Genomic DNA, 12,469 nt, shown 5'->3' with positions numbered 1-12,469 from the left:
ATGTGACATGTGTCCAGAGAGTTTCACTGGCGAGGCAATACCCATGGTGGGATATAGAGAGGTGCCATTTAGGTTTAAAGGTTGTTCTGTAATGGGTAAATTGTATGTAGCTAAATATGGTCCTTGCGTATTGAGGTGGAGGGACCAGAGGAGTTTGGACATAATTCTTAATCCCAATACAAAGGAACAAGTATTGATATTGGGTGACAACGTCACTGTGGGACATGAAGTATGTCACGAGTTTCCGGAATTATATTTTGGAAAGGTGGGTACATTGAAAGGTTTTAAACAACACACTGTGCTTAAAGAAAAGACAGAACCAGTGAATTACAAAGTGAGAAGTGTGCCATTGGTAGTCAGGAGCGAAATGGAAAAGGAGCTGTTAAGACTAGAGAAAGAGGGTATCATTGAACACATTGAATCTTTAGAATGGATGTCTCCAGTTGTGGTTGCCCAGGAATCCAAATGGCAAAATACGTTTATGCGTTGATCTAAGAGGAGTGAAAAACAAATCCAAGTGGATAAATATCCGCTACCGAAAATGAATGAGTTATTAGCAAAAGCAAAAGGTATTAAAGGGTTTTCAACAGTGGATCTTGCGTTGGCACACAATCAAGTGCCACTACATGAGAAGATTATAGCATTTGTTACACTGTATGGATGTTTTCAGTTTATTCAGATGCCTTCTGGGCTGGCATCAACTGTATCAGTCTTTCAGAGATTAATGGGGGACATTTTGAAAGGACTAAATGGAGTTTTATATTTTCAACAGCATGATGAACGGTTGAAGTGTGCTGAGAAACTTGAGGTCCAATGGTTTGATAGCAGAATATGCAAAATGTAAACTTACAAAAGAACAAGTGATATATTTGGGGCATGTCATTGGAGGCAGTGTTATTTTACCTAAAAATGCGTTGGTGATAGCGATAAAGGAAGATCCTGCACCAACTAATAAGGATGAAATGCACTCGTTTCAAGGGTTTGCGGAATATTACTCCAGGTTTATAAAAACTTTATAGAAAAAATGTATACTTTCAGGCCACTACTAAAAGTTAGAAACACGTTTTTGTGGAATGAAGAGTGTGAAAGGCAGTTTCAAGGTATAAAAAATGAGTTATGTCCGATGACATCCATTCATGGGTTTTATCCAGGTTTGCATAATATAATGACAGTGGATGCAAGCAAGGATTAGGTGCAGTACTTATGCAAAGGGATGAGAACGGGGAAGAATGGGTAACTGGTTTTGCCTCAAGAAGTTTAACACCTGCAAAAAAGGCATACTCAGTGACTGAGAGGAAAACATTGGCATGTGCATGGAGCATGGAGCATTTTTAATCATTTGTGTGGGGCATAGAATTTCAAGTAGGAACTGATCATAAACCATTGGTAAAATTGTTGACCACAATAGGATTTTTTAAAGGTTCAGCAATAATAGTAAGGTTTCTAATGAGACTGCAGGATTTCAATTATCAAATATAAAGTATGTGCCTGGTGTGCAGAATAAGGTGGCAGACTGTTTAAGTTGTATACCGTTACCCATAAGGGAGCTTCTACAAAGTGAATGACTTCCAAGTTGTGTATGTAAATAAGAATGGCATAAATACTATTGCAAAGGAGGATTGGACAGAGGAGTACAGTGAGGATGGATCTTTGTGCAAAGTTGAAGGATATATTCAAGAGGAATGGGAAGGCAATAAGGGGTGTCCTGATAAATTAAATGTTTTCCAGGAAGTCAGAAATTAGTTGACAATGGAGTCGGATTTTGTTATGCAAAGTGGTAGAATGATTCCTCCACAGTGTTTAAAAAGGGGAGTGTTAGAATTGTGTCAGGAAGGGCATTTTGGTATAGTTAGGACTAAGAAGAGAGTGAAGTCTATGTACTGGTTGCCAGGAATGGTTATTGAAATAGAGAGACTGGTAAGAGATTGTATGCAATGTGCGAACTCGGATAAGAGTTTAATGACTGTGAGACCAACTTTGTGTCCAATGGAATGTCCCAAGATGGTTTGGGAAATAGTGGCAATTGACTTTGTGGGTCCTGCTCGTGATGAAATAGGGCACAACAATGATATCATTGTGTTGATTTATAATTTCAGTAAATGGGTGGAACTAGAGGTGGTAAGGAAGGCAGATGCGGAAACAGTGGTGAATTATTAGATGTAGTATTTATGAGGAAAGGATTACCAAAATATCCAGTGTGGACAATGGCCCACAATTTAAGTCCACAGTAGTTGAAGAGTTCCTTCAAAGGAATGGGGTGACGCATGTAGTGACCTCAGTGTACACCCAGCTAGAAACAGTGCTGCTGAGCATTTAATCATGTGGTTAAGGGTACAATTCAAATTGCTACCAGCAGTGGAAAGAAATGGGAAGTAGAGGTCAACACAATGCTATGGCTGTACAGAGTAACACCTTTACTCACAGGTTTTAGCCCATTTGTGTTGATGTGTGGAAGAGACCCATAGACTAAGGATAATCTTGGATGGATGGATAGTGTTTGGAAAGTAGAGTGGTCACCAGAGACAGTAAAAAATAACATTTTGAAGGCTCATAGTGTGAACAAAAGGTATTTTGAGTCTAAGAAAGGAGCCAAAGAAGAGCAGTTAGAAGTAGGTGAATGGGTGAATGTTGGGAGAGCAGAAAAAGTACCTAAAGGTGAGAATGTGTTTATGAACCTATAAAAGTTGTAGAGTGCCTATGGAAAGTAGCTAGATCCAGCAACAACTGGGTGTGACATATGAGCCTCATGCCAAGGTGTGGAGAAAAGGAAATGAGGGGAAAAGAGCATGAACTGGAGGATTGGATTGAGGATGATTGGTTATGGGAGAAAGAAGAGAGAATGGGCCAAGAGGGAGAAGAAGGAGGAAATGAGGGAAGGGAAGAGTTGCCTCTAGAGGAGGATGGTGTGTGTGAAGGAAGAATGGGGGGTTGTGAAGGATTATTCACACACCAGCCACATTCAGAGACTTTGGGGGTCTTTAGGAGTTTGACTGCCAAACTCACAGGGAAGACACCATCGCCCTATTACAAGGTGTCTGCTGGCCTGACCTGGCTTACCAACGGAAACCTTTCAGACAGAGCATTCCCGCTGGTCTGACCGGCAGGAACAGTGCTATGAGAGAGCACTCGGCTCGTAGCACAGAGGGGACAGTCCAGCACCCTCGGAATGTGCACTCTCTGCAAAGCAGACAGTGCGCATTCCGATGGTGCTTGGCAGGGGGGCCCCTGCATTGCCCATGCCATTGGCAGTGCAGGGCCCCCCTGTAGCCCCCTGGACTTAGTCTCCACCAGTCTTTTCATGGTGGTCAGACCACCATGAAAAGGCTGTCGGAGAACAAGGTTGTAATCAGCAGGGTGGACCTGAATTCAGCACCACCCTGGCTGATTGCAACCAAGACTGCTGTCACCCCGTCAGGCTCTAGGATCCTGGCAGAGACAGCGGTCGGAGGGTGGTCTGACCGCCAAACTCGTAATGTAGCAGTCAGACCGTCTCGGGTGTGGCGATCCAACAGCCATCGCAAGGCTGGCAGTCTTGTGACCACCAGCCTCGTAATGAGTCCCTTTGTATTAGAGTGACAGTGGTCCAATTGTAAATACAAGGGAAATGGGGGAACATTATTTAGAGCTCTACTTTCTACAAGATATTGTTTTGGTTAGATATTTATTATTTATTTGTTTTTGTGTTTATTGTATATTTTAAATGATAAATTTGTTGTACCCAATGTAAGAAAAATGTATTCTTCACAAAAGCAATGGAAAAATTGTAAATATTCACAAAGGAAAATGATGTGTGGTGTTGCTGAAATGGAATGTGGTAAGTGATCGTGAGGTATAATAGAATGTGGGGGGAATAAGGTTCTGGATGGACTGTTGGGAGGAGACTGAGTTGGTGCTGCTATTTCATGCCTTGGCTGTTCATCTCTGCTGTTACAGAGTTGGGAATAAAGTGATATTTTCGTTCGCAATTGGATCGTGGAACTTTATTACAGAGAGGGTTTTTGTGTTGGACAATTTGTTCTCATTTTACAAGTACACTGGTGAGCAAAGAGAAAACAATTGTGTTTTTTTTTAAATACGGACAAGGAGGTGAGACTGGAACAGAGATTTAATTAAAATTGCAAACATTTTCCCACATAAAATATGCATAATTATCTTGCAAATTATGGGGGTCATTCTGACTTCAGCGGGCGGCTGAAGTTCCCCCGACAGAATACCGCAGCGCGGTCAAAAGACCGCCGCGGTAATTCTGAGTTTCCCGCTGGACCGGCGGGCGACCGCCAGAAGGCCGCCCGCCCGCCCAGCGGGAAACCCCCTTCCACGAGGATGCCGGCTCCGAATGGAGCCGGCGGAGTGGAAAGGGTGCGACGGGTGCAGTTGCACCCGTTGCGATTTTCAGTGTCTGCTATGCAGACACTGAAAATCTTTGTGGGGCCCTGTTAGGGGGCCCTTGCAGTGCCCATGCCATTGGCAAGGGCACTGCAGGGGCCCCCAGGGGCCCCATGACACCCGTTCCCGCCAGCAAGGTTCTGGCGGTCAAAACCGCCAGAACCAGGCTGGCGGGAAGGGGGTCGGAATCCCCATGGCGGCGCTGCCTGCAGCGCCGCCATGGAGGATTCCTCAGGCCAGGGGAAAACCGGCGGGAAACCGCCGGTTTCCCTTTTCTGACCGCGGCTTTACCGCCGCGGTCAGAATTGGCCTGGATGCACCGCCAGCCTGTTGGCGGTGCATCCGCGGTCCCCGGCCCTGGCGGTCATACGGAATGACCCCCTATGTCTTCTATACAAAATGACACAACGTCATGCAAGATACCTGCTCAATGTATTTTCCTTATAATTTGTAAAGTAATACTTTGCTTGTGCAGCATATGCTGCTCTACAGTACCTCTAGTTTCCATTTCCTGATCAAACCAGTCTCATAAGGGTGAAAATTATGCAAATATGCTAGGTGGGAGAAATCAAAAATGATGTATAGTACGCAAAACACAATGATCTGGATTTATTCAGCATTACATCGTAAACATTTGTATCTGGTCCTAGTTTTAATAGTTACCACTCCTCTGTATACACACTTAAAAAAGCCTTATTCCTCTTCCCTTTTTTCATTCTAAAGGAAACTGAACAACAGCATTACAACACACAACAGTCAGCAATACCAATTATATGATGTGGAGGGAATGCACCAAGGGAAGTTCCTTTTGAGTTAAGCATAATGTTTTAAACCAAACACATTTATGTCAAAAAAGTGAGGTGTAGGAAAACTAAGGGACATATTTATGAAAAGAGGAGCTGCACCTAGTGCAGCGTCACTTTTCTTACCCCTAACGCCACCATGTGTGCGCCGTATTGAATATAAGCCACACCATAGCTGTAGTTAGGGACCCAGCATCAGAATTTTTTACACTAGTTCAGCGCTTTGCTGGATTAGCATCAAAAATGTTGACACCAATCCTACAAAGCCCCCAGAGGCCCATTGAAACCAGTGGGAGCCTCCTTTTAATGCCTGCTCAGAGCAGGAATAAAAGTGCCCGAAAAGTTTAATGCAAAGAAAAGTATTTCTTTGCGCCACTTTTTTGGCCCCCCTAACAGGGGAACGTCCCCTTACATTATGACTGGCGCAGGTGTAGAGGGGTCCAGTGTGAAAGAGAGGAAAATACTCAAACGAAAATACTCTTTCCACTCGGTTGAATTAAAGATGAAAAGATCCTTTATTGCGGATCCACGGCGTGAACTAGTGTCCGTTCCAGAGGAAAGCCAGGATGCAAGTCCAACGGAAGACTCCAGAACCTTGGAAAAGGTTCCGTGATGAGGTAATAAAGAATTAAAAGTTTAAGAGGAGAACAACAATACACATATGATTGTAAACACAAAACATACCCATATTACATCATCTTCCCCCCTATAAAAAAATAATAATTATTATTATTATTATCCCATGACAAAATCATTAAATTTGGATGACAACTTAACAAGTCTGTCACTGCATGTGCGTACAGGTTCTGAAGCTGTAACATCAACTCTGTCATTACAATGAAAGTTTTCCACTACAGAAGTAGGACAACTCTCCAAGTTTAGCTCACTGTTCACAGATTGATTAGTCGTCAAATCATCAAAAAGCATACCACTAGAATTAACATCAGTTTCCCTTCCCGAATAAACTTGTTTGAAGATCTCAGCTTGCGACATTGAAATAGGTACAACGCTGTTCCTATTCCACCATCCTTTACCCTCTAACAAAACTGAATTTTTTGTAACTTTAAGCACCTTAACTGGTAAAGAAAACTTTGATTCCCCTTTAGAAATTCTTTGTGTTTTTTTCATCAAAACCCAATCATGTATATTAAGTTCAGAACTTTTCACTCTCTTCCTAGCATCATAATCATATTTCTGCAACATTTGCTTCTCGCATACTCTGTGCCGTACCTCATTTAAGTTCACCTCTGAACTCTCACACTTGCCACCTAAAGAATCAACCAACCAAGCCAGTTGGAGGTTAGATCTGGACTCTCTGCCTCTAAGAAGAACAAAAGGATACATTTCTGTGGTAGAATGAGGTGTGTTTAAGTATGCCCACATTTTATCTTTAAGAAAATCTTCTACATTGAAATTAGCTGCCAAAGCAGTTTGGACCCCCTCCTTCAAAATACGGTTGGCTCTTTCAACCAAACCATTGGAAGCTGGACTATATAAAGCTACACGTGAATGCTTAATATTGAATTTTCCCATAAAGGTTTCCATCTTTCTGGAAATAAAATCTACACCATTATCCGTAACAATAATTGATGGTGGACCTTCCAATAAGAAAAGATTTGTCAAGAACGAAATTACAACTTCTGCATCAGCACTCTCTACAAAAGAATAATAAATCCATTTGGAAAAGTAATCTATAGCAACAATTAAATACCACATGCTCTTTGGTAGTAAGTGGAAAGATCCTGAAAAATCAATGGCAATACTTTCCCAAGCTTTACTCGGAAAAGGTACTGTGCTTAAGAGTTTAGTATTACTCTTCCAATGTTTGTCTGATATAATGGAATATGGACATTTATCAAAAAAATCCGAAACATGTTTATCTAGATTTGGCCACCAATACTTTTCTTTCAGTCTTCCGCAAGTGGCAGAAATACCAAGGTGACCTTCATGTGCAGCCTTAACCAAAATATGTCTAAGGTCAAAAGGAGGAATACAAACAGAGCCCCTCATACATATCCCATTCTCACAAGATAATACAGGTGCTATCTGACGGTAAGTACCTAGTTCGCCATTGTATTTCCTTTTATTGGGTCACCCTTGTTTGATGTAATAGAAAACTTGAGATAATGTTTCATCCCTAGACATTGCTAAACACCAGTCTTGCTCAGGAAAAATCCCTTCAGATGCAGAAACAACATCTAACACTCCAACCACACACTCAGTATCATCAACCTCACCAGTATTTTGAGAATATGGCAATGGCAGGCGTGATAAACAGTCTGCACAAACGTTTTTTCCACCAGCCACATACTTCCCTTCTAAATTATACTCCTGTAATCTCGAAAGCACATGGATCAATCTGGCAGATGCTTTCCCTGGGCCATTGCCACTCATAAGAAACACAACAGGCTTGTGATCAGTGTAAATAATGCAACAAGTACCCCAAATGTAAGTTTTGAATCTTTGGACTGCCCAAACACAAGCTAGAGCCTCCCTCTCTATGGTGCGATAGTTGCTCTCAGCCACAGAAAGAGCTCTTGACGCAAATGCAACAGTGTGTTCTTGTCCATTTACCCATTGTCCAAAAACGGCACACAGCTCCTTTAGGCTAGCATCCACAGTTATAAAAGATTTTGCTGATGGTATGTAAGACTTCAAAGCAGGGGCAGACAAAACAACTTGTTTGACGCAATTAAAAGCATCAACTGCTTGCTCATTCCAAATGAATGTGTTTCCTTTCTTTAACAGTGATCATAGAGGTTGTACCATCAAAGCATAACCATTGACAAACCTCGAATAGTACTCACATAGTCCAAGGAATGAACGTAGTCCATCCTTATTGGTTGGAGAAGGAGCATTTTTTATCGCCTCTAAATTGCACTGCTTCGGGTTTATGCCCTCAGCAGATCTGGTATGACCTAAATACTCCACACTTTCTACCATGAACTTGCACTTTTCACTTTTAATGGTCATACCACAGTCTTTAAGGATGGAAAAAACTTTGTCAAGCACCATTTTATGCTCATCCATGTCTACAGTATGTATCAAAATGTAATCTTGGAATGCACAAACATAAACTAAATGGACAAATAATGAATCCATCATTTTTTGGAAAACGCTTGCCGCAGAAGCTAAACCAAAAGGTAGCCTTGGGTATTTAAAGGCACCATACGGAGTAACAAAAGTAGTAAGTTCTTGAGAACTCTCACTAAGTGGAATCTGGTGATATGCAGAATGTAAATCTATAGTAGAAAAGACTTTAGAATTGCCTAGGCTGGAAAATAACTCTTGGATGTGTGGAAGTGGCTGGCAATCCACTAGATTGTTCTTATTTAGAGATCTGAGATCCACACACAACCTTAGATCACCATTTTTTCTTTAGTCAAAACAATAGGTGAAACACATTCTGATGAGTCAGTAGGAGCTATAATGTCATCCTCAACCAATTTGTCAAGCAAGATCTTCAACTGTTCCCTAACGGAAATGGGAACTGGTCTTACTTTGTGCAACACAGGGACAGCTCCCTCCTTGAGTCTGATGCAGTGCTCAAAACCCTTCACTGATCTGACTCGGTCTGCAAAGACACTTGGAAACTTTGTGATGAATAACCCCTTAACATCATTAGTGGAAATAGTAGACAGCATAAAATCTTCAGCTCCACATTTGGGAACATCTCCTAAAGTTATGGGAACATCACATCCAGGGTGAAGCACAATACCTAGTCTGGCTATGTCTTTCCATCCAACAATGTCTCTACTGTTCACAGCTAAATAAACTTTGGTTACGATGCACCTTCCCAGTATCACCAAACTAGCGGAAAAGAATCCCAACAAATCAATATCATGATCTCCAAAAGCCTTTGGATTAATGTCAGCACGCTGCAGAACTTTAGATGCTGGCCAAAGCATGTGATACGTCTTGTCTGCTAGTATGGTAACAGGTGCACCCGAATCAGCCATAATGGTAACTTCTCTTGAATCAATAACCGCTTGACAAATTGGTCCCCTGACATTCTTAACAACACTAGCATTACCGTTATCATGAATATCTACAGTCAACACAACATTGGATAGTCTGCTTGTACACTCCTGAGTCAAACTATCTCCATCTAGAGTGTAAACATTATTAATTTTCATCTTTGTTCCACTTTGTAAGGATTTATTGCCACGGCCATACTGCCTACAAACCACTTGGAAGTGACCCAACTTCTGACACTTGATGCATTTTTTCCCCAATGCAGGACATGACTGACTATTGCCAATGTGATTGCGTGAACCACAATGATAGCAAAGTAATTGAACTTTGCTCTGTTTCAAAGACCTTTCTTTAATGTAACACAAATTAGAGTCATCATTTACCTGGCTAACAGCAGTCTGTTCGCTTTGACCACAGACCACCCTTGACGTGATGATGGACCTCTCAACAGCCTTCGCTATGTCGACGGCTTCATTTAAAGAGGGGTTACTACATGCTAAAAGGCAATGCTGAATTTTCTTAGAGTAACAATGAAAAACAAACTGATCTCTGATATGCATGTCCACATTAGTACCGAAATTGCACTTCGCAGCAAGTACACACAAAGTAGCTAGATACTCATCCACAGATTCATCTATCGACTGTTTGCACATCGCAAAGTTGAACCTCTCCAACAACACATTTGATTCCTCAGAATACTGTTTCCTGATTCTTTCCTTTCCTTCGACATACACATTCCAGATAATATTATCACCAATTGTTGGTGGTATGGCAGACAAATGATCAAATACACACTGCCCTGCAACCCCCAGATGATTAAAAGGAAGTGCCAGTTTCCTGGCTGGAGAAAAATCATTGGCATCAATAGCAATAAGATAATGTTCAAAATTTCTCAACCACTCACTCCACCTAACTTCCGGTTTCCCAGCTTTTGGTAAGAATGGTGGTGGTTGAACCACTGTATGATTTGTTGCAACACAGTTACAAATGCAGCAATATATGGAAGCTAAAACTTTACACCTGCATCAAATCATAATAATGCCTTCCAAGTATCCACAAGAAATTGCCCAGATAACACAACATTAACAGTTTTTTTTCCTCTTTCTCCTTTTTCTCCTAAATGTTATTTTTCCTTTGGTGAACACATGTACATGTCAGTTTTTTTTCTTCCTCTTACTGAGTTTCCAGGGAAGAAAACTGTCTAAACGCGTTTCAGGTATAACGCGCATGCTATCTCCATAAAAATAAATCTCCAGTCGATGAGATTATCAAAGCGTGTCGCGCAGCACTTCCGGGTGCAACGCACAAGTCCTCCAGAAAGTTTCCTGACAACCGAGATGCTGTAAATCCTAGTAACAAGCGAAGACTCTGATCCGCGTTCGTTAATGACGAACAAGCGAAGACTCTGGTCCGCGTTAATGACGCACCGGTATCCTGGCAACCATGGCCTCCTATGTTACAAATGTCATGCACCATCAGAAACGTCACACGCAAGCACTTGCAACCTTCCTTCCAGAACGCGCGAACCTCTGCTCAGCACGGGCCTGGCAACAGAATGTCTACGCTCCATTCAAAGACGATAATGGATGACCGCCATAAGCATATAACAGTACCTTTATAAAAACGCAGGCAGTCGGGCAAATCCTCAGACAAAACTTCAGCACATGACCAATATGCAGCAGATGAAACACGTTCCAAGAGTGTTTTTTTTTTTTTTTTTTTAAGGATGTATCGCTGGTCGGTGGGCCCGTAAAAGACTCTTTTTTTCACCCCACTCCTGGTACCATAAAATGTAGAGGGGTCCAGTGCGAAAGAGAGGAAAATACTCAAACGAATATACTCTTTCCACTCGGTTGAATTAAAGATGGGAAGATCCTTTATTGCGGATCCATGGCAGGCACTAGCGCCCGTTCCAGAGGAAAGCCAGGATGCAAGTCCAACCAAAGACTCCAGAACCTTGGAAAAGGTTCCATGATGAGGTAATAAAGAATTAACAGTTTAAGAGGAGAACAACAATACACATATAATTGTAAACACAAAACATACCCATATTACAGCAGGCATAATGTAGCCCAAAGGGTTATGAAGTGTTGCAATGCATGCACTGCGCCACTTTGTAAATACGGAGCAGCGTTTTTGGCCATCTAATGCCAAATGAGTTTCAAAATATTAAGCTGTTTCGTTAAAATGGTGCTAGGCCCACTTGAATCTGGGTCTAAGCCTCCTACATCATGTGAAAAAAGGACTGGTCATACGGGATCATTTTAAGTGATAATGGATTATTCCCTCCTACTTACCCTTTCCAGTCTGTGTTGGTTCCAACAGACACCATGGCGACGGCGCATGGTGGTACTTGGATGCACTCGTCCTCTCTTGGACCTGAGTGTGGCAGAATCCCCTTGCGCACACCGCACGCTGGACCTTCTTTGCGGACACCAAACGTTGGATCCTTCTTGCACACTTCACATAATAGTCCCACTTTGTGCACTCCATACGTTGGACGCTTATCACACACTTTACACGTTGGGCCCTTCTGCCACACTTTACTTGTTGGCGCCTCCTTGTTCTCTTCACATATAGGACCCTTCTTACACACATTACAGGTTGGACTCATTTTGCAAACTTTACAAGTTGGAGCCTTCTCGTGCACTTCACACGTTGGTCCTTCCTTGCGCACTTCACGAGACAGTACTTCTTTGTGGATGCCTCCTGGCGAACTCCTCTTATTTACATCACACGTTGCACCTATTTTACGCACATTGCATGTTGGGTCTTCTTGGCGCCCACTACTCGTCAGGCCTTCCTTGTATACCTCACAGGTTTGACCTTCTTTGCGCACACTGTGCACTGAATCCGCCTTTTGAACTTCGCACGCTGGGCCCTCCTTAAGCAATTCACGTGTTGGGCCCTCCTTGCGCACTTCATACATTGGGCCCTCTGTGGGCACTTCGCACGTTAGACCTACTTTGCGCACACCGCATGTCAGATCTTCCTTGCGCGCTTTACTGCCTGAACCCTCGTTGTTAACGTCGCACGTTAGACCCACCTCGTACATACCGCACGGTTTTAGTCTTATTCACCCCATCATCAACAATGTCAGCTGACCTAAAGCGTTACCGTTTCCATGGCGACAAGAGCACAACTGAAACTCTAAACCGAACGCTGTGGGTGGGACGAATACTCGGGACAAGTACACGTCTCTGTTTATGTTTCCATTGTGAGGTACCGACGGACCATTGTGGCGTCCCGTCGTCACCGTCCATGGCGCGCACCGGTTAAGAATCAAGCAGGCAGGTGTAAAACTC

General features: G+C 42.6%; 1 protein-coding gene across 1 annotated transcript in view; it reads right to left on the bottom strand.

The window, feature by feature from the left end:
* Positions 1-12,269, bottom strand: part of SPMIP10 (sperm microtubule inner protein 10) — a 124,237-nt gene extending 111,968 nt beyond the window's left edge. The window contains exon 1 of the mRNA XM_069227254.1: positions 11,462-12,269. Within this exon, the coding sequence (XP_069083355.1) occupies positions 11,462-12,219 (758 nt within the window). The 5' untranslated portion in view covers positions 12,220-12,269. The remainder of the gene's footprint in view (positions 1-11,461) is intronic.
* Positions 12,270-12,469: the final 200 nt, after the last annotated feature.

This window comes from Pleurodeles waltl, chromosome 1_1 (assembly GCF_031143425.1).
Source record: "Pleurodeles waltl isolate 20211129_DDA chromosome 1_1, aPleWal1.hap1.20221129, whole genome shotgun sequence".
In the NCBI taxonomy this organism is placed as follows: domain Eukaryota; kingdom Metazoa; phylum Chordata; class Amphibia; order Caudata; family Salamandridae; genus Pleurodeles; species Pleurodeles waltl.
This window is presented reverse-complemented; position numbering and strand designations above follow the sequence as displayed.